Source organism: Hemiscyllium ocellatum, chromosome 2 (assembly GCF_020745735.1).
Source record: "Hemiscyllium ocellatum isolate sHemOce1 chromosome 2, sHemOce1.pat.X.cur, whole genome shotgun sequence".
Taxonomy (NCBI): domain Eukaryota; kingdom Metazoa; phylum Chordata; class Chondrichthyes; order Orectolobiformes; family Hemiscylliidae; genus Hemiscyllium; species Hemiscyllium ocellatum.
The window spans coordinates 77,991,030-78,013,709 of NC_083402.1; the positions used below are offsets into that span (position 1 = coordinate 77,991,030).

Here is a 22,680-nt window from a genome sequence, read left to right on the forward strand (position 1 = left end):
CTGTATTTTTCTATGTTCTATAAATAATATGCAAGAGTATAGGGAAAAAGTAGGAGATTGGTAGCAAGTAACTATCCTCATTCAGAGAGCCGGTGGAGATGAGGTGCTCTGAACAGTCTGCTTCTGCCCTGTAACACTTATATAATAGTGAGATATAAAACCAATTGCCCCTCTCCCTCCCAGGGTGATGCAGAGAGGGAGAGAGGATGTCAATAGCCCACAACAAAGAGGGAGCAGGAGGAGCCAGTGCAGCGCCCCCTCGTGCCCAGAGCGGGAGCAGCTCAAGGCGGGAGGCCGTGACCCGGAAGTGCGGATCTGGAGAAGGGGGAGGAGAGAGTGGGTTTGGTTTCCGGGTCGGGGCTCTGCAGCAGGGATGGCGGCGCCGCTGGAGGACGGGGAGGTGCTGGACTCTGAGTCTGACTCGGAGATGACCACGGGCGGAGAGCCGCAGGTACCGGGGGGGGAGGGTTGCCGTTGAAAGGGTCCCCCCCCCCCCCCCCCCCCCGCCCCGCCCAGGCCTGAGCCGTGGGCTGTAATCTTGAGCAGCGTCTTGCTGCATGGAGAGCCAGCCTGAGTACAATGGACTCTCAGTGTCCTGTCCCTCCCCAGCACTGCATGAGGGGTGGGGGGTGGTGGGGGCGGGGGTCTGACTGACTGGTGTAACCGGCCTCTGTGCTGGGCCGGGGGTGGGAGAGTGCAGCACTATCCGTACCCTCCCTCCAACACCAAGCCCCAAGCTTCAGGTCCTTATTCCAAGACCCTTTTGCAGCCAGTCCCTTCCCCCACCCCCATCTCCTCCTCTCTCCCCCCCCCCCCCCCCATCTCCCCCCCCCCCATCTCCCCCCCTTATCTCTCTTCCCCCCCCCCCCCCCATCTCCCGACCCCCAACCCCCATTCCCAACCAGCGATTGTTGGAGAAACTCAGCAGCATCTTGTGGAGGAAAGAAAAACCATTCAAGGTTTCGAGTCCAGCCCACCCCTCTTTCTAAACCCTTTGGTATCCTTTTTCCTCTCTTTCTGTGGAGCCTCCACCACCAAGGTTTATGCTATCTTCCCACTCTGTCTATCTTCTTGTGCATCTCCCTCCAATTTATCTCTCCCCAGCCTGAACTACCGGTCTTCAATAATATCTAAAAGCTGAATGTGCTGCAGGGAAAGGTATGCAAAACTCGTATTTCAGGTTAGCCTCTTTTTGCAATTGGCAAATGCACAAGCCCAGTAGCCCCACCAGTAGTAACAGTTGCAACAATATGGCTTTCAATCTCTCAGCAACAATCTCTGCATGGGCCAGGTCTCAAAAGACTAGCAATGGAAGGTCGCAAACCTGAAATGCTAACTGTTTGATTCCACACATGCTGCCAGACCTGCTGAGTAGGTCCAGTGTTTTCTGTTTTTAGATTTGCACTTGCTTTTGTATGGCTGATCTATAAAATTACATTAGTGAATGATTGCACCTGATTTCCTTCACAAACTTCCAAGTTGATCAAGCTTAGAATTGTCATGGTAACTGAATTTCCAACTGGCCTGACAGCATGCTTACCTTTAGAGGAAAAAGACCCCACTCTTCTGTCTGTTTACCTTGAGTAACACCAATGCACAACAATGAGTTAATGCAAGCTTATTTACCCCTTTTGCAAACATGTCTGTACCCTTCCAGCTTTGTTTATTATAATTTAAATGTATAGACCAAGCACCCTTGCAGGCATCTCTCAAATAGTTTCCTTTCTCTCTGGTTAAAATGTTAAAGTGAAACGTTCAAGTATATTTAAACTATTTAAAGCATTTTAAGACTCACCTGGACTTGTATCTCTTACTTTCTTTAAGATGCTCCTTTAAAAAGTATTTATTAGGAAAGTTGTCCAGCTGTTTGATCAGGTATATATCTATATGGTCTTTTTTTTCCCCCCCTTAAAGACTACTTCACTCATGCAGTTTGGGATGTTTTGCTATCTAAGATATTCAGGTGGATACAGAATACCTTATGATATTCATTAAACTCTGTGCAGGAAGTAACCTACCCAGCACGAACACTTAGCTATCAAACAGTGTAGCTGGACTGTTTGTTTTGTTGTACAAGACATCTTTCTTGAAACTTAGCTACTGTGGATTTGTTATAACATCATTCAGGGGCTATTTAGGGTTGTGCCTAGAACAATCCAAGAAATTGGAATTCTTTGATCTGAATTCACCTTTTTGAGGCGGGGGGGGGGGGGGTGGAATTCTGTTGGTGCAAAGATTAACATAGTGTTTGGGCCTATAGGTGGACTTTCTAAATTCCATTGTATGTAAGCTGTGGTTAATCTGTCATAATATTCTGTCTCTTGTGGATTTGTACTTTTTAAAAATTTTTACCTGAATAAAATCCAAATTTTCATGTTAGTTTTCTTAATTTTGAAAATGTTTGAGTGGAAGCTTCTAGAATATTCCATCAGCAACTAGTGCTGATGCAACGTGAGAATTTAAGTATAGTACCATACAACTACCTATCCTTTATTACCATACATGCTGTATATCAGTACATTTCTATCAGTAGCTTCTCCAAGATTGTCTCCCTGGCTCCTGCTATTTTTCAGTGACATCTTGTAAAAACCTGCCAGGTTCCATATGTACACAGACACCTGGTTTGTCACTCTTTCTGTCAAGCTGCTCACCACCTTTGATTTGTTATTATGTTTGTCTGAGATCAAATGAGCTGAATTGTTTTCCATTGTGTCAGAAAACCCAAAGCCATTGCTTGAGGCCAAGTCCAACTGTTGGACACTGTGTATGTGATGTTTGACGCAGTTTCCACCTCCATGTCATAGAATCCCTACAGTGTGGGAGCAGGCCAGTCAGCCCATCAAGTTCACACTGGCCTTCCAAAGAGCATCCCACTTGGACCCACCCCTTACTCTTTTCCTGTAACCCTGCATATTCATGGCCAATCCACCTAACCTGCGCGTCTTTGGACTGTGGGAAGTATCCCATGCAGGTTTGTGGAAAATGTGCGAACACCACGCAGAGGTTGGAATTGAACCCAGGTCCCTAGCATTGAGAGTCAGCAGGGCTAACCACTGAGCCACCGAGCGGCCGTGAATGGCTTTTGAGGAAGGGTCATTCGATCTGAAACATTGACTCTGAATTCTCTCCACAGATGCTGCCAGACCTACTGAACTTATCCAACAATTTCTGTTTTCATTTAAAATTTACAGCAACTGCAGTTCTTTTGATTTTGTTTAAAATTCACATCTTTTCAAGTCCTTTTGTGGTCTTGTCCCAACTTATCTCTGCAATTTTGTTATAGTCCAAAAACTGTAACAAGATTTTTTTTAGATTACTGAGCTCCTCGATGTTGCACATCTCTAATTTTATTTAGCCGTTTTTGGCTGTGCCTTTAGTTGCTTAGGCTGTGAGCTTGAGAACCCCTTCGCTAAACCTCTCCATCTATTTACTTCCCTCTTTTGTTTACGATGCCTCTGACCAAGTTCTTGGTCACTGGTCCCAATATTTCTTAATGCAACTGGTCACATTTTGATTTTGATTCCTCATGATGTTTGTACAAAGCAAATTCAGTTCATGGCTGCGGTCGTGGGCAAAGGTATCTAGTTCCAAGCCCAGGTGTTTGAAAGACTGAGATTTTCACTTAAAGTCTACAAAGATAGAATTTCAGGTTGTAAGTAAAATTTAGGTGGTTAATGCAATCTCTTTTTATTGTTGGACAAATTATTTCAATTGCTGAAGGGAAAAAATCTCAAGTACATGGGGGCATGCAATACATTGCAAAATAAGAGCAAGAAGGTCCATTGGCAAAATGCATTATGAACCAGGGTGAAAGAATAAATTTGAAACATTGTTTGGAGAAGTGGCAGCCATTTTAGTAGCCACAGCAGAGTGTGAATAGCAAATTCTCGCTTGCATGTTATTTTCCAAAGCAATAATTTTAATTAGGCTGAACATGATGTTCATGCTTCGTAACTGTATTGTACTTCACTTGCAGAACCAGCAAGCTGCTATACCCAACTTCCCAACTACACCCTTTAATGCACAAAATGATGTGCCAGCTCATCCATCTTCATTTGATTTGAGCAGCCGCTACCGAACCGCAACATCTGACAATTCGAGTGAAGAGAGTGATCTTGATTCTGATGATGAGGAAAGACTCTTGTGGCGAAGGAAGCGTCAAAAGTGTTCAAACAGTGCAAACAATCTACCTTTAAAACCTCCAGGCATGCCTTTTGGTCCAGTTGGTGATGGTTTTATGGGGACTGGAAATCCTGCAAAAGTACAAGGTCGCAAAGTTAACAATATTTGGGGCTCAGTGTTACAGGAGCAGAATCAAGATGCTGTGGCAACAGAGCTGGGAATTTTGGGAATGGAGGGCTGCATTGACATGAACTCTCGACAGTCAGAGACTTACAATTATGCAATGGCAAAGAAGATGATGGCAAAACAGCGTCGGGAAGAGGACGAGGAAATGAATAAGTTAGAAGCAGAATTAGATGAGTATATACAGGATGGAAGGAAAATCAAAAACCAGGAAGAGTGTAATCAAAGCAATCTCAAGCGAAAAAGGCCAGTTAAGGAGAGGCTAGGGGAAAGGCTTGAAATGAACTACAAGGGAAAATGTGATATTAAAGAAGATGATAGTCCAAATAAGATTTCGGATGAAATAGCTTACAGGTTGGTATGTTCTGTTTATCTAGAATATGACAATTGATAGGTTTCTGCAGAGGTAATATTAAGGTGCTATCTGCAGTTTAGATTTCTACCTTGGGTGAGTCTCAGCAAATTTGCCACATGTTCTGTGTGCCCCTGAGTCTTTGTGGCATACCCAACTGTGGAATAGTCATCGAACATTACCTCTCTTCATCCTTTTTTATTTGTTCTTTGACAAAAGTCAAAAGTATTGTTCAAAGAAAGGGGAAGTAAAAAAATACCTTTGTCTCCGAACAGCAAGTGAAGTAGGCTGTTCAAGTAGAATTTTTGTTTTTATTTCTTAGGATATGAATGTCCATGGTAAGGCCTGAATGTTACAGAATCCCTACTGTGTGGATATAGGCCATTCGGCCCAACAAGGCCACATCAATTCTCCAAGGGGTAACCCATTAGACCCATTCCCCTACCACTTTACATTTTCCCCTAATTAATGCATCTAACCTACACACCCCTGAGCACTACGGGCAATTTAGCATGGCCAATTCACCTGACCTGCATATCTTTGGATTGTGGGAGGAAACCAGAGCAGCCAGAGGAAACCCACGCAGACACGGGGAGAATGTGCAAACTCCACACGTAGTCGCCCGAGGCTGGAGTCGAGCTCTGGTCCCTGGTACTGCGAGGCAGCAGTGCGAACCACTGAGCCACCTTGCCACCAGATGTTGTTCATCTCTCAGATTGCTTTCTGGAGTCATGTGCAGGTCAGATAGGCAGAGCTGGCAGATTTCCTCCCCCAAGGTCATTAATGTACAAGATGGGTTTTTCAAGGGGCCGTTGTAATACAGTGAGATGACATCAGCACAAATGAAGTGATTTTGGCATAGCATCAACAGAAACTATAATACAACATGGAGGAAAGTTAATACAATTAAAGCTATAATCAAACCTTTAGAGAATACCTTGAGGATCCTGTCTCAACTCCTCCATTTTGAACACAGTTGCATTATTGTTACAAGTATTGCACAAGAGATTTGGTTCTAGGCGACTATATTACTTGACCTCCTTTCTGATATTTTAAAATTTGTTTCAAGTTGTCAATGAGATACTTAACCTTTGGCTTGTCAGTAGCCATAGTAATTTTAGCTAGTGCTTAAAGCTGAATTATAGGTACAGACATTTTTTATTAACTGGTGCTTTATTAACCTGGAGATTGAGGGAATGACCTTAAAAGTTTATTAAATCATAAGCGGTATGGATAGGTTGAATAGCCACGGTCTTTCCCCCAGTGTAGCAGAGCCCAAAACTAGAAGCCTTAGTTTAAGGGGAATTTTTTAAAAGGACCTAAAAAGCAACCTTTTCGTGCAGAGGGTGGTACATGTATGGAGTGAGCTGTCAGAGGAAGTGGTGGGGGCTGGTATAATTACCCATTCAGATGCCTTTTAAATATTGTATGTGAATCGGAAAGGTTTGAGGGATATGGGCCAAATGCTGACAAATGGGACCAGATTAATTTAGGATAGCTGGTCGGTATGGACAAGTTAGACTGAAGGGTCTGTTTCCATGCTGTACATCTCCATGACTCTGACTATGGGACCAGGAGTGTGCCAGTTGAATAAATATTATGGCTGATAAAGAGGTCCACATTATTAATGTAAAAACATACACGCAGTAATAGAAATGTAATGCAGTGGCTATACAGATCACTGTTATACTTAATTTACAGCATTTATCACTTAAAGTTGCATTATTATTTCCCTTAAATAAAACTTACCAGCAGTGGGCCTTCTCACTCATATCCTCAACTGATTACTCTGATGTTGTGATAATACAGTGAACCTCTGGTGTTTGAGGTATGTCATTTTTGCCGGTTTATCAAGAGTCATTCATAAGTTACCAGTTAAAACTAAGTTTGCTATATTTTTAATCAACTGAGACAGGTGTTACGGCACACCCCTCGAGCAGGTGACTTGAGCACAGGCTCCTGGCCCAGAGATAGGACACTGCTACTGTGTCACACAAGCCCTGATGCACTGAATTCTATACTGAGCCTGTTTAGTCTGATACACTGTTGCTAGGAGATACTTATTTGCAGCAATGTCTCAATTTATACATGTAAACCAACAATTCAGCAACTGAAAATGAGGAAGATTTTACATGTTGACAAATACTGAGATAGGACCAAGAACGCAATATGCCAGGTTAGAATTTCTATGGGAAAGCTGGGGAAAATGGCACGGGAACCATCTTGATGAAGATTGAAATCATTTCAGTCATAAGAGAGGATAGAACAAGAGAAGCAAGTTTGTGGGTAGAATTATGAAATGGGAAAGGATTAAGACAAGAGTGAGTGTTGTGTAAATACCCTCTGATAACTAAGTAAATTGTTTAAATGCAGAAATTAGGTAAGGATAGTAAAGGCAGTTGGGGTTTAATGGAAGATTTCAAAATTTATATGGATTCTCCCAACTTTACAGTGCTAAGTTATCAGAATACATACCAAACATCTAGTACTGGCTGAACAGAATCAGACTGTTCTCAACCTTAAAGTTATTTTTGAAACCAAGTTGTTCTTCCAGCTACATTTGTATTATAAGCAAGACTACCTACCTCCAACTCCATAACAGCTTCTGACTTTATGCACATTTCACTTGAACTATTGCTGAAACCCTGTTCATATTTGTTACCTTTGAAACTTGACTTCCATTGAATTCCTGACTATTCTCTCACATTCTACCCTCTGCAGGCATCAGTTCATCCATGTCTGGCTTGTGCTACGTTCCTTTTATCACTGTTGTACATGTTGACATACAGTGACTCCCTTCAGGCAACATCTAGCATGTCACCAAGATAGTGAACCAATAAAATTCCTGCCATGTTAGATTTAATAATGAGCCTGATTTAGTTTGGTGTCTATTGGTGAATGAACATTTATCTGTTATCAATCTTAATCTGATTGTATTCAGCATAGCATTTGCAAAGAAAAAAAATTGTGAAGCTGACTTCAATGCAATGAGAATAAAGATTGTTCATAATAAACTGAACAACTGTTAATGGATCAAACAACAGAAAAGTAGAGGGAAATAATTAATAAAAATGTGAATGAGATTCAGAACATGCTTACACCTCTAAGGGTAAGAGCCATATTTCCCAAAAAACACACCAGTAACTAAAGAGGTGAAATAAAACTAAAATAATGCAAAAAATAGATTGTCATGGCAAATGAGAAAGAAAAACAGCAATAAAGGTTAACAGAACAAAAGCCCCTCAAAATCTTGAGTGTGAAGAGGCATGTAAAGGACATAATAATCAATGCAATTGGTTTTTTTTCAATAATTAAGAAAAAAAAGTTCCAGTTCAGTATGGACCCCCATGACGTTAGATGTTACCAGTGAAAATAAGGCAGTTGCAGACCTGAAAATAATCTGGCATTTCTATTTAAGATTGAGGAAGTTGACGAGTTGACAGACTCTCCAAGGAAACCAGCATTGAATCAGAAACAGATCCAAATTAACATAAGCAAAATAATTTATTAAAGTTTGACAAATCTGTAGAATCTCATGGTTTGTAGCTCGGGGGTTTTAAAGGAAATAGGTTGCAGGCACCAGAGCTATGATCTTCGAGAGTTGGTTCTTGAGGCTAATGGGACCGGAGGGTGAAAGCTAGAACAGTGTGCTGAGTTGGATGATCATGAGCTATAATCATATTAAATGGTGGAGCAGACACACTTGGCTGAATGGTCCTCACCTCCTATTTTGTGCATTTCTTGATTTTGGAGCGTTTTTGTTTGAAAAATTAATCATTCTCCTACTTAAAGATAAATTGATTTGTTGTTATGTTGTTGAGATACAGTGAGAAGTGTTGTTTTCCATGCTATATAGACCAACAGAACCACACAAAGTGCATTAGGGTAGCAGAACAGAGAGCAGAACACAGTGTTATAGCCACAGAGAAGGTGCAGAGAGTGAGTTCAGAATTAACATTGTAAAGTCCATTCCAAAAGTCTGATAACAAGATGGAAGAAATAGTTCTTGAATCTATTTGTATATTTATTCAAACCTTTATATCTTCTGCCTGCTGGAAGAGGGTGGAAGAGAGTATAACCAGAATGGGAAGGGTCTTTGATTATGTTGGCAGCTTTCCTGACGCAGCAGTAAGATGGGCTCAGTGGATGGAAAACTGGTTTATGTGATGTTGATCGCAACTCTTTCCCTCTTGCTGCCTTGGGAAGAGCAGTTGCCAATCCATGCTGTGATACATCCAAATAGGATGTTTTCTGTGGTCCATCTATAAAAATTGTTGTGTTAAAGGAGTGGTTCTGATCCACAAAGGTTTGGTGACTTTGGGTAGCCATCTATGTCATCTGTTTTGTATCCTGTTTTCAATTTCAAATTGTTTTGAAGTTCAAAATGGATCCTGCCTGTGCTGAACATGACAGAACAAAGGTGGATTTGGAAATCGTTCATGCCTGACAAGTGTGGTTGAATTTTTCTCCACCTCTTCCTCCTCCTCTCTTCTCTTGTCTTCCCACACCCTCTTCGCTAATAAGGAACAATCACTACGTGGATTTAATTCCACTGAAAGCGTGCATATATGAAATTTGAAACTGCATCCAAAGGCTGACATGTTTTTAAGACACCCACCTTTTGAATTCAGAGATACAGCACATACTGATTACGAGATTTGCATATAATACCTCGGACTGGAAAGTTTGACATCTTAGTGGTGGCAGGTTGTCCTCATTTTTCTGAGTGGGGAGAAAAGTGGCTTGCTCAATATTTAAGCCAATCTATTGACACTTATTTTGACCCTGGAGTTCATTTTTCCATGGAAAATTATTTTAAAATATGCTCCAAGAATGCCTTGGCCCTTTTAAATCAAAATGATCGAGAATGTTGAAGCAGTGTGCATCTGTTATGAAAAATGTGTTGCAGAAAATGTAACAATTTTCAAATTTCTATTATTCAGGCTCCGGGAACCAAAAACTGATCTGATTCACAGGGTTGTTAAAACTATTGGAAGGAAGAAAGCAATAGAACTTCTGATTCAAACAGCGGAAGTGGAACAGAATGGTGGACTCATGATTGTTGTAAGTAATGCCTGTCTTTTTAAAAATTGTGCGTGACCCCACGACTTTGTCCGTGGAGTAACTAAACAGTGCCATTCAGGAGAAAATCAGTTTCGGTATCCATTCTTTGCTTAGTTAGCTAATATTAGCTGAGCTAGTCATGGAGTGTGACAGCTGGCTGCTGCATCCCTTGGTGAGGAAGAGGGAGAGTGACCAGTAATTCTTTTGAGTGCTGTTGGATTTGGATGGGGAGAGGAATGGGATCAGTTTAAAGTCGATTAGATTCCCAACGGTGTGGAAATAGGCCCTTCGGCCCAATCAGTCCACACCGACCCTCTGAAGAGTAACCCACCCAGACGCGTTTCCCTCTGAGTAATGCACCTAACACTATGGGCAATTTAGCATGGCCAATTCACCTGACCTGCACATCTTTGGACTGGATAGGGATGGAGTGGTAGGCATCTTTGATGGTTGTGTGGCAGTGGTCCAGAGTGTTCGGTCCTCTGGTAAAGTGTTTGTTGAAAATAGTAAGATGGTGAATAAACTGTTTATTTCAATCCTGCGTACCGGTTGTGTCAGTAGGCAAGTTGTAGGAGATAGAGGCAGGATGGAAGACTGGATTTAATGTGGGCCATGACCAGCCTCTTGAAGCATTTCCTGATTTTTCAGTAGTCATGAAAGGGCATCACGTGTATTCTTAGGTACAGGATGGTGGCGGTCTTCTTGAAGCAAGTGGGGACTTTTGCTTGTAGGAGGGAGAGGTTGAAGACGTCGGTAATTACCTCCACCAGCTGGTCTGCACAGGATGCTAATGCTAGTCTGGGGACACCATCTGGGCCCATCGCCTTTCTTGGGTTGACTCCCAGAAAGACTGATCTGACATCTCTAGTGGCTGTTGGGGCAGGTGGCACTGTACCACTGGCATTCTGCTCAAACTGAGCATGGAAAGCATTGCACACATCAGGGAGGGAGATGTCTTTGTCTGCTATCTTGCTCTGTTTCGGCTTGTATTCGATAATCTTGTTTGGGCCTTGCCACAGATAGCAGGAGCCTGTTTGATAGGTTTGGGGGCTCTAACTTAGTCCGAATGACATTGTGTAAGTCATATCCGGAGTTCCTGTATCAGTCTGGGTCATCCAACTTGAGTGCTGCATGTATGGTCTTCCTGGTTGAAGAACACTTAGATTGACTTCTTTGTTACACAGTCTTCCACACTTCCTAATTAAGTCCACGATGGCAGTGGCATACTCGTAAGGGTATTCTGCTGAGAACCTGTACACGGCCCAGTCTGCTGACTCCAATCAGTCCCAGAGATGCTCATCCACAAGTTTGTGATGCCTTCTGCAATCAAATAACAATTTGACAATATCGTTGAATTTCTCAAAGTGATTGTGTAAGATACTGAATAAAATTGGTTGCACAAGGGACCATGCTCCAGCAAGGACTCAACATGGTCATTGTTTTGAGTTCTATCTTAATGCTTGAATGTTAATAAAGGACATCCTCAAACATTATTGATCACAAATCCAAAACCCCTCTCATGGTTGTGAAACTCCAGTTTAATTTAGATGAATGTTAGCCAGTCATGAACTAAAATAGGTTGAGATACTCCCTTAGTATAACATGAAATAAAGATAATCTTAAAGACTCTTTTTGCAAGTTGACCTCCTAAAGTATTTGGCACAGGAAGTTGGAAAGTATAGGATGCTGGGTTATGTTTCTACAGTTGTAATTTTTGACAGTTGATTCAGGGTGTTGCCTGTTAAAGGTTGTAACAGAACTTTGCAAAAAAAAAATCCACGTATTGTTTAAGTTGTACGGTTTTACATTATTGCATTATCATAAAAGTAGACATGGGAGCTGAGGCAACTCCTTTAATACTAATGGCCTTGTTGTCTATTGGAGCGATTGGATATTTTTTGGATTCAATGATATCAATTTTCCAACTTGTTGAAGAATCTTGTTTTCCCAATGCAAGGCTGATCCCAGGAAAGATATACTGGTACTGGAGGCAGTCCAGAGATGGAGGGACTATGTCTGATATCAGCCTATTTTCCAAGAGGAGATTTGGTAGGTTAGACCTATACTTATTAGAATTTAGAAGAATGAGTGGCAAATGTATTGAAACAAATAAGATTAGTAGAGGACTTGGATACGGTAGCTACAGAAAAGTTGTTTCCTCTTGTGGGAAATCTAGGACCAAGAGTTGTCATCTTAGAATAGTTCGAAATTGGAGTCACAGATGGACAGATTGGTGAAGGTGGTGTTTGATGCGCATGCCCTCATTGGTTCAAATATTGAGTATAGGAGTTGGGTTGACATGTGTCTGTACAGGATTTTGGTGAGACCACTTATTGAATATTGCGTAAAATTATTGTCCTTCTATAAGAAGGATATTGTTAAACTAGAGAGTGTGCAGAAAAGATTTACAAGGATGTTGCCAGGACTGGAGGGTATGAGCTATACGGAGAGGCTGAATAAACTGGGGCTATTTTCCTTGAGCATCAGAGACTTAGCTGACCTCATAAAATCATGAGGGGCATGGATAGGGTGAATAGCCAAGGTCTTTTCTCCTAGGATGGAGGAGTCCAAAATAGAGGACATAAGTTTAAGGTGGGAGGGGAAAGATTTTATAAAGGATCTGAGGCGTAGTTTCAAACAAAGCACGGTGCATTCATCCAAAGGAAGTGGTGGAGATGGATACAATGACAACATTTAAAAGGCATCTGGATGGGTACATGAGTAGGAAGGGTTTAGAGGGATAGGGGCTGAATATTGGCAGTGGGACTAGGTTAGAGTGGGATGTCTGGTCCGCAAGGACAATTTGAACCAAAGGGTCTGTTTTCACATTATCTGACTCTATCATACGTTTAAGGTAGATGAGGAATTTCTTGAGGGGGTGTGTCTCTGGAATTCTTTACTGCAGAGAGCTGCTGAGCCATTAAGAATATTCAAGGCCAAGGTAAAGAGATTTCTAATCAGTAAGGGAATCGAGGGTTTGGGGGGAAAAGGCAGGAAAGTGGAATTGAGGATGGTGGAATAGACTTGGGCTGACGAGCCTACCTCTGCCCGATGTTTTATGGTCAAAATGGGTTTGGGAGGTTAGACTTTACATTTAAGATGTCAGAGATCCCTTAATAAAACAATGCTTTCTAAAGAAAGCATAATAGTGCTTAGAGATGTGTTATGACTTTGTCCTTAGGGAGAGCTGAAATGCTTTTGTCATTTCAAAGGTTTGCAGCTGGAGGTCTTTCTCCAGGTCTCCAAGAGAAAGTGAGGATATAGAACTACATATCCCAGGAGATCAAAAGAAAAAGTGGAAATGTCTGAGACACGTGTAAACAAAGAGAAAAGTTGAGGTCTAACAGGAGTGGGAGGAACAGTGAATTAGTAAGCAAAGATGGACTTGCAGAAAGGGAAGCTAGTTTTTTTTTGCATGAATCCAGCTTCATTGTGCAATTGTTTTTCTGCTTCATAGGATGGCAGTCGCAGAAGAACACCTGGTGGAGTTTACTTGCAATTGTTGAAAAATACACCAAGCATCACTCAAGACCAAATCAAGGTTAGAGTGAAACACTTTTATGTAATTAACTTAATCATCATACACCACTGTTTGATAAGGGCAAACAGTGATTTTGTTCTTTGCCTAAAATCAGTGCTTTAGCTGCGGGTTGTTATTTTGTAATGTCTGCTGAAAGTATAAATGTGTAGGCAAAGTTCAGATGCATTACATGAGTGACTCAACGCTCATCGCAACAGACTAATGCCTCTGCAGAGTATTTAGCTTGGGGAATTTGGTGAACAATTAAGTTTCCTTTGCAGCTACAAGGCAATGGAATGGTGCAAAGATGATTTATGAGGAATTTATCAGAAATGGATGGGCATAAGCGTCAGGCAATAATTAATGCACTGTTTCTCTTCAAATTTCTAAAAGCTTTCGATAGGGTCGACACAGAGAATGATTCTGATTATAGGGAAGAGGATCACTAAAGGTCATCAATATAGATTTGAGTGTGCCAAAAGAGAATCTGGGAGAAACCTCATCAGTCAAAGAATGGTGTGAATTTGGAACTTGTTACTATTTGAAGTGGTTGAAGCATGTAGTCTTAGAGATGTACAGCACAAACAGACCCTTCGGTCCAACTCATCCGTGCTGACCAGATATCCTAAATTAATCCAGTCCCATTTGCTAGCACTTGGTCCATATCCCTCTCAACTCTTTCTGTTTGCATACAACATTTAAAAGGTATCTGTGTGGGTAATTGTACCAGCCTCCACCACTTCCTCTGGCAGCTCATTCCGTACACATAGCACCTTTAGCATGAAAAAGTATGTCTCTTGGGTCCCCTTTTAAATCTTCCCCCTCTCACCCTAAACTTATGCTGTCTAGTTCTGGACTCACCCCAACCCAGGGAAAAGACCTTGTCTACTTAGCCTATCTACACCTCTAGAAGGTCACTCAGTCTCTGATGCTCCAAGGAAAACAGCCCCAATCTATTCAGTCTCCCTATAGCTCAAACCCTCCAACCTTGGTAACATCCTTGTAAATATTTTCTGAACCCTTTCAAGTTTCACAACCTCCTTTTTATAGGAGGGAGACCAGATTTGCATACAATATTCCAAAAGCACCCTCACCGATGTCCTGTTCAACTACAATTTGACTTCCCAACTTCTGTACTCAATGTTCTGACTAATAAAAGAAAGCATACAAAACACCTTCTTCACTATCCTATCTACCTGAGACTGCACTTTCAAGGAACTATGAACCTGCACTCCCTTTGTTCAGCAACACGTCCCAGGACCTTACCATTAAGTGTATAAGTCCTGCTAAGATTTGCCTTTTGTTAATGTGGTCAAGGAGAAGTAAATTACATGTGATAGAGACATGAATTAATACTCCAAAGGAACATTTAGAGGAGGAAAGATTCAGGTGAGGGTAAACACTGTATGGACTTAGGCCAACTGCCGTTTATCTTGTGATCCTGTGTCATCACTTGCATTTTGTTTTTCAAAACTTGATGTGATGAATGGCCACTAGAGGGCTTCTTAAACCAGAATTATACAAGAACAAGTATTCCTATCTTTCTCTTACAATCATTTCATGCATATGTTCCTTTCTAGTTCTGTATTCTACTTTAATTTGGCTTTCTGGGATCCTCTGTTCAGTCACTGGTTAAGCTCTCAAAATTTAGTTGCAAAGGACATTATTTATTTTTGTTACAGTTTTGCAGTCATATTAAATTAGTCAGAAACTATCTCTTGCTTTCAATCAACAGGAAATTTTTTATGATGAAAATCAGAGAGAATATAATTGCAAAAAAGCAGCCAAAAAAAGGAGACGGCACATCATTGGGAAAAAGATGAAGCAAGCTATTAAGGAACTGAACCTGCAAGTGGATGATGATGCTTCACGAGAGACTTTTGCTAGTGATACAAATGATGCCTTAGCTTCTGTGGAGGATACAGAAGAGGTTCACATGGAAAAGCCACCATTAGATCCTGAAGATGCAATTGAACTGGATAACAGTAATGACCTAGAAATCTTTTGAAAAGGTTGCTTAGTTACAGCACTGAAAAACTATGAGACAAATATAATAAATACCCCATATCGATGATCTCATTAAAATTTCTAGTTGACATATTTGTGCTACATTTATAACGCCCTCCTTACTTGAAACAATTTTTTGACTTGTATTGTGTGTTTAACTTGCGAATTCATGCTTACCTTTCAAATGACATAGTGTCAATTAACTTTGTTGTGCTCATATAACAGCATTTTTGAGAATATAGGGTAAAGTAATGCATTCCTATCAGCAAAGGAATCTTAAATCATTCTTCCATGTAAATTTTATGTTTGCGTATCATAACTTTTTGCAAATTCAGTAAATTTTTACTTAAATGCAAATTTTTTTGCAGCTCCTTTGATTCAATTCAGCTTATGATGGTGATTTTATTGGAAATTGCTGGATGGTATCGGACGAACAGATATTATGGAGTTCAGTATTTGGCATGTGCATATGCAGGTCTGTAAAGGCGTTAAAATGACCTATGGAAAACTGGATTATGTAAATAGCAGTACAGTGCAAAAACAGTGAGGAAATAAAGTAAATACATCAATAGTTTGACTGCAGCATGACTATGGTGCACAGCTTTGGATATCCCAATACAAAATTAAAGTTAAACCATAACATACACTGTTGTTTCACCAAAATTATAGCCAGAAGTTCAGTGGAGGGAATGTGGGTACTGAAACTATACCAGATTAGATGAGTCATTTGAGCTTTTGGGCAAACGTGTAAAATACCATTTTCTCGGTTTGCAACTCAGTATTGAACAATTTTGAAAAATTCTGTTGTGACGTCCCTGACAAGGCCATAATTTATTGTCTGTTCTCAATTGGACTGACTGGTTAATTTGCTTTGGAAAATCAGGTTTCCACCTTATTGTGTATGTATGCCAGACAGATTAGAGAAGGAAATACAATATTCTTAAGGACATTGTGAATGTTCAGATTAAAAAGGGGCCCTTTGAGAGAAAAGAAAGGTTCCAGTTGGCTTTTGATGTATTGTTTCAACAAGTTTCTCCAAAAGCGCAGAAAGCGGAACACCGTTCATAGTCCTGCATGGGGTTGAGTTGAGTTAACCAGAGCCTCCTTCCATATAGAAAAGTGAGGGAGATGTGTCTCAATCATTGGAAAAGTCACAATGCACTGCAGCAGAGCAGGAGCATGAATAGACAATGGAAAAATGAATGACAATTGCTTTCCTTTTATTGAAATACATGGTTAAAATAAAAGTAAAATTTAATTTTTGACGGTAAAACTTATAATTAGAATAAAAATGAGCTTTAATACTTAGTGGCTCTTTTTCAAAGGTATGCTAAACAGCTCAAGAGAACTGGCTACCCTGAAGTATAGGATAGATAAATTGGCTGCTTCCAGAAATTTTCAAGTGCCAACACAAAGCTTTTTCCTCATTTCTTTGAAGTGGAGCACTTATTTGCATGAACATTCCAAATCAGCCAAGATGCAACAATCATATATGACAGGTCTATCCCAACTAGTTCTGAAAAAAACATGTTATGCAGAAGATGGTGCTAATGACTCCACAGTTATCTGCTACAAAGTACAATTGTTTAGTGAACAGAACATCAAAACTAACCTCAGCTGAGTGCTGAAGCCACACATCCCTGGTTATATGATTGTATCTGGTGGTTTGTTTAAATGATCTTTGATTATACGGTTTTTGACTTCTATCATTTGTCTGCTATTAACACCAAAAGAGTCAATAATAAAATCAGCTCTGTGTCTGGTTAAGCCTGTCTCTAGTCTTGACCTTTCTGGGTTTCTGTCTTTTACCTGCAGAGTGAATACATTCTAAGCCTACAACAATCATACCAAGAGAAAGGACAGAAGTGAACAGTAAAAATAATACAATTTACTTTTCCCTCTAGTCCTTTAGTGGTTTTTTTCTAACTGCATTAGCTCTACAATAGCTACACTAATTTCTGTAATACAATGGGACCTCAATTAGCCGAAGGACATGGGTAGGGAATATTTTGTTCGGTTAATGGAATGCTGGATAACAGTTTAGCTAAGCATCGGGACATTGCGACCTTGACAGATAATCTGAAATTTGAATAATCAAATGCTGGATAATCGAGTACTCTAGATATCTCGTTTTATTTTTGGATTTTGGACTTTGTAAATTCATTGGGCGGCACGGTGGCACAGTGGTTAGCACTGCTGCCTCACAGCGCCTGAGACCCGGGTTCAATTCCCGACTCAGGCGACTGACTGTGTGGAGTTTGCACGTTCTCCCCGTGTCTGCGTGGGTTTCCTCTGGGTGCTCCAGTTTCCTCCCACAGTCCAAAGATGTGCGTGGTCAGGTGAATTGGCCATGCTAAATTGTCCGTAGTGTTAGATAATGGGTAAATGTAGGGGTATGGGTGGGTTGCGCTTCGGCGGGTTGGTGTGGACTTGTTGGGCTGAAGGGCCTGTTTCCACACTGTAAGTAATCTAATCTAATTACATTTAGAATATAGTTATGTCTTCCATCCAGATTTTTCAAAACATCTTTTATGGGATGTGGGTGTTGGTGGCAAGGCCAGCATTTGTTACCCATCACGAAATGTCCTTGCACTGTAGGCCACTGCAAAAGGTATGTTAGAGTCGACCGTCTTACTGAGAGTTTGGAGCCACGTGTCAATCAGGCAAATTCCCTTCCCTAAAGGATAGTAGTGAACCAGATAGGTTTTTATGATGGTCAATATAGGACTATTATTGAGATTAGTTGCATATTTCTGATTTTTGTTAATTGAATTTAAATTTCACCTGCTGTCACGGTGTGATTTAAATATGTGTATTAGCATGTAACAGTTGATTCGCTACAAAAGGCTGATTGGAGTCATGATCTGAGATTTTTTTCATTTGAAAGCTTTTGACCCAAATGAGTGTTGATGGCTGCTTTTGTGAACAACTGGAGTTTTTTATGCAGAATATTTTGTCAACTATAGTCTTTGGTTGCAGTGATTGTGTAGTTAGCCCACAGAAACAAAAAACAAAGTATCAGCAACAGATGGCCATCTCCAGAAAGAATAAAAAGCATTACGAGGAAAACTTTGGGGCTGTATTTGTCCAATACAACTCCCAACTCATGAGGGTGTGAATGATACTGTGTATTGAACCATGAAACACTTACATTAAAATAGGTGAATAACAGTTTAGGGACATCTCATATCAGTGATTGGGCTATCACTGGGAATACAGAATGGTATGATTCAGAAAATACAAGAAGGTATGGGAAGCAGCAGGCTAGGTTTGTAGCTTTATGTTGCCATTGTCTTACCAGATTATAGTGGCTGCTCTCATAAGAGAGAAGCAATTGGTGGTGATTTAACCTGAGGGCTACCACACCTCAGGCTAGGGAAGAGGTTGAGAAGGAGAGTCCTTCATGGTAACCTCAAACCGGTGATGGGAATTAAACCCACAGTGTTGTCATCACACTGCTCTGTAAACAGACAATCCAATCAACTGAGATAAACCGATGCAGTAGGCTAGAACCAAAAATGCAAATTGTGGCATCCCAGCAAAATGTTCATGAACTGTAAACTTGTGAAGACAATTTTGAGATTACTCTTTGTGCCATGTGTTTATGAAGAATTGTAAGAATGAATCATTATGTATATAAAAGTTAGTGGGATTTAGCCATTCAGCCTGCTCTGCCTTTCAACAAGATCATGGTTCATCATAAAAATTTCAACTCCATGTTCCCACCTGCCACTCTTGCACTGCTCTGTCAGTGAGAAGTTTTACATACTCCAATTCTCAGTGTGCCTGTTCTTTTTCTTTGTCGTATGGCTCCCAAGACTGGCTGCTATTTTAACTTTTCCCTTCCATTACACAGAACTTGTAAGCAGTGCTCCCTGATTCTAATTTTAACTGTATGAAATGAATAAAATGTTAGTATCCTGAAAAGGGAAGAAAATATTCCCACCTCACCCCGATAACTTTCACCCAATGTTCCATCTCTGCCTTTAAAGGCAATGAAAGCAGAATTTTTGGATTTTTTTTAAAGAAAGTATAGAAAATTCTCAACTTTGACAAAATATATTCCTCTTTTGTCTTAAGTGGGCAACCCTCATTTTTTTAAACTTTGAGCCCTAGTCCTCGATTATCCCACAAGAGGAAACATTCTTTCCATATTTGTTCTGTCGTGTCTCATCAATGGGGGAGGAGGAAGAATTCTTAGCCTAAACTAAAGATGTGTAATGTTGATTTCTCAGGCACTGACGGTGGGTTTCGAGGTCTAAAATAGTATGCACATTTCTAGTGCATGTTATGATGGGTGGCATATTGGTGAAAATGTTAGTATTGCTCAGTTGGGGTCTAATGGATAATGGTAGAATACACAGATTATTATGTCATACTCTATGTATGCAGAATTGATAGCAGCATTGTCACTATGGCATTCCAGCTAATGTCATCTCTTAACCTTGCAGAGCTGAAGACAATTTTAGCAGCAGAATGGACTCTGCACTGGTAGTTTTCTCATAGCAGCATCAACCTGCTTTCAGGTTAGTTCAGAGCTTCCAAACTGTTGAGTTTTAACCCTCTAGTGAGGGTCATGAGATGAGATTGAGAGCTCCGAGCCAGGAATGGTCACTATGAAGCTCGTAGCAACTAAACATCCTTGTTTTTTTTTAATGGTGGGTGTGGCCATGTTCATTGATCTGGAGGCTTGCCCCAAAAAAGCTGGTGAGGGGTAGCCAGGCTTTTTAAAAATTCCGGAAGATTAAATGTCTTGCCGCTCATTGGCCTCTCAGCTCTGTCATCCGTGATCACCATTCCCACAGTTCTCACAGAGGAAGTCATGGCAATTTTAAAGCCTTGAAAAGGGTCACATGGGGAAATGTTTGGGAAGCACTGGGTTTGTTACAGATTAATATATTTTGGCTGCTGGGTGATATTTTCCAATGGAAGAAACTGAGAATTCTGTTGTACGATCCCTTTGGGAGTGGAGAGAATGGCTTCTGACTGCAACATCTCCACTCAGGCTTAGATACAAGAAGGATGTATCAAATGGCCTTTTTCTCCTTTTTGATATGTTGCTGTATAACCAAGAAGTAGGAAATAAGTCATTGATAAGATTTCGAAGTCATTTAGACAGATATGCAGTAAACCCAGGTGATGGAATTTTCCTTTCCCTGATGTGGAGTGAGCAATTGGAGGAAAGGTGGGAAAATAGAAAAAGAGTGATAACATGAGATTCTCAACATGGAGAAAGGATTATGTTCCCTCTGCTGACGTCAGATTCTCATCATTGAGCAGGTTGACTCGGGAATCATGTCTCACAAACTGGGTTGAGTTTTTTGAAGAAGTAACAAAGAAGATTGATGAGGGCAGGGCAGTAGATGTGATCTATATGGACTTCAGTAAGGCATTCGACAAGGTTCCCCATGGGAGACTGATTAACAAGGTTAGATCTCATGGAATACAGGGAGAACTAGCCATTTGGATATAGAACTAGCTCAAAGGTAGAAGACAGAGGGTGGTGGTGGAACGTTGTTTTTCAGACTGGAGGCCTGTGACCAGTGGAATGCCACAAGGATCTGTGCTGGGCCCTCTACTTTTTGTCATTTACATAAATGATTTGGATGCGAGCATAAGAGGTACAGTTAGTAAGTTTGCAGATGACACCAAAATTGGAGATGTAGTGGACAGCGAAGAATGTTACCTCAGATTACAACAGGATCTTGACCAGATGAGCCAATGGGCTGAGAAGTAGCAGATGGAGTTTAATTCAGATAAATGCGAGGTGCTGCATTTTGAGAACGCAAATCTTAGCAGGACTTATATACTTCATGGTAAGGTCCTAGGGAGTGATGCTGAACAAAGAGACCTTGGAGTGCAGGTTCATAGCTCCTTGAAAGTGGAGTCACAGATAGATAGGATAGTGAAGAAGGTATTTGGTATGCTTTCCTTTATTGGTCAGAGTATCGAGTACAGGAGTTGGGAGGTCATTGTTGTGAAACTTGAAAGGGTCAGAAAAGATTTACAAGGATGTTGCCAGGCATGAAGGATCTGAGCTACAGGGAGAGGCTCAACAGGCTGGGGCTGTTATCCCTGGAGCGTCAGAGGCTGAGGGGTGACGTTATAGAGGCTTACAAAATTATGAGGGGCATAGATAGGATAAATAGACAAAGTCTTTTCCCTGGGGTCGGGGAGTCCAGAACTAGAGGGCATAGGTTTAGGGTGAGAGGGGAAAAATATAAAAGAGACCTAAGGGACAACTTTTTCATGCAGAGGGTGGTACGTGTATGGAATGAGCTGCCAGAGGATGTGGTGGAAGCTGGTACAATTGCAACATTTAAGAGTCATTTGGATGGGTATATGAATAGGAAGGGATATGGGCTGGGTGCTGGCAGGTTGGACTAGATTGGGTTGGGATATCTATTCAGCATAGACGGGTTGGACCAAAGGGTCTGTTTCCATGCTGTACATCTCTATGACTCTATGATTTAAATCTCATGAAAGCTCCAACTTGCTTTGTTTAGTTGTCATTTCCAATTTCTTTCTCCTCCACTGAGAAATGAGACAGCACAAATTATTGGCAAGTAAATTAGCGTGGCTCATGATGGCTGGAATTCACCAAAATGGAACTGCTTCATCACAGCAACAACTCTATATCAACCAACCTTCTCAATCCTCATCCATGCAAGTTGATATCGGAACCTATTTAACTACATCACTGTGCCTGTTCTTGAATCAACTTGCACATTATTTCGATCCATTAAACTTTACTTTGGAGTTAAGGGTACAATCAATGACTTTTGTACTTCTGGGAGGTCACACATCGGGACAGATACACATCTCACATATCTGCACAGGATGCATTTTTTGACTCTTGCTTTTATAGTGCTTGCTAACTTGGTGCTTATTTAAAGGCTGCTAGCCTCCATCTACTTCATACTGCTTTCTTTGTGTACAAAATCAATAGTGTTTAGTCCCAGGCTGCCAGCCTCTGTGACTCCCTTGCTTTTTTAGTATAGAGAGGCAGGCAGCATGTGGCAGGGTGGAGTGAGGAGTGTGATGTGTGGATATGTTGCTGCATGATACCATGATACACCGATGCCAGCTGTTCTTGTGACAAACAAACTCCATGTGCTTCAGCAAATGGTCATGTGTGAAAGTTAAAGAGGAGCAGTCCTTAGTGTGTGAAGGTGTGCCAGTCAGTCAAGTGGCTTTTCTGATTCAGCTCCAAGGATTGGCCACAGTCAATCGGTGCTTAGTCCTAAAAGAGTCTGGGATTGGGCCATCTCCAGTCCTGCAGATCAAGTGCGAACATTCAGGAACTTAAGTAGATCAATTAGATGTTGAGGAGACATCAGTGCAGGGGATTGGGACGTGGTCAGTCAGGGCTATTCTACCAAGATTAGAGTGGTGCTGGAAAATCACAGCAGGTCATCTGAGGAGCAGGAAA

At 41.1% G+C, this 22,680-nt stretch overlaps 1 protein-coding gene across 1 annotated transcript; it reads left to right on the forward strand.

Moving 5' to 3' along the window:
• Window positions 1-329: 329 nt before the first annotated feature.
• Window positions 330-16,995, forward strand: phax (phosphorylated adaptor for RNA export). Its single transcript, XM_060844845.1, has 5 exons — window positions 330-451; window positions 3,977-4,659; window positions 9,601-9,721; window positions 13,179-13,262; window positions 14,977-16,995. The coding sequence occupies exons 1-5, from the start codon at window positions 374-376 to the stop codon at window positions 15,247-15,249; spliced, it is 1,239 nt and encodes a 412-aa protein (XP_060700828.1). The 5' UTR covers window positions 330-373; the 3' UTR covers window positions 15,250-16,995.
• The last annotated feature ends 5,685 nt before the right edge of the window (window positions 16,996-22,680 follow it).

Coding starts and splice junctions, on each gene's coding strand:
- phax (XM_060844845.1), top strand. CDS start 374: ATGGCGGCGCCGCTGGAGGACGGGGAGGTGCTGGACTCTGAGTCTGAC. Junction 4,660..9,600: donor TCGGATGAAATAGCTTACAG/GTTGGTATGTTC, acceptor TCTATTATTCAG/GCTCCGGGAACCAAAAACTG. Junction 9,722..13,178: donor ATGGTGGACTCATGATTGTT/GTAAGTAATGCC, acceptor TCTGCTTCATAG/GATGGCAGTCGCAGAAGAAC.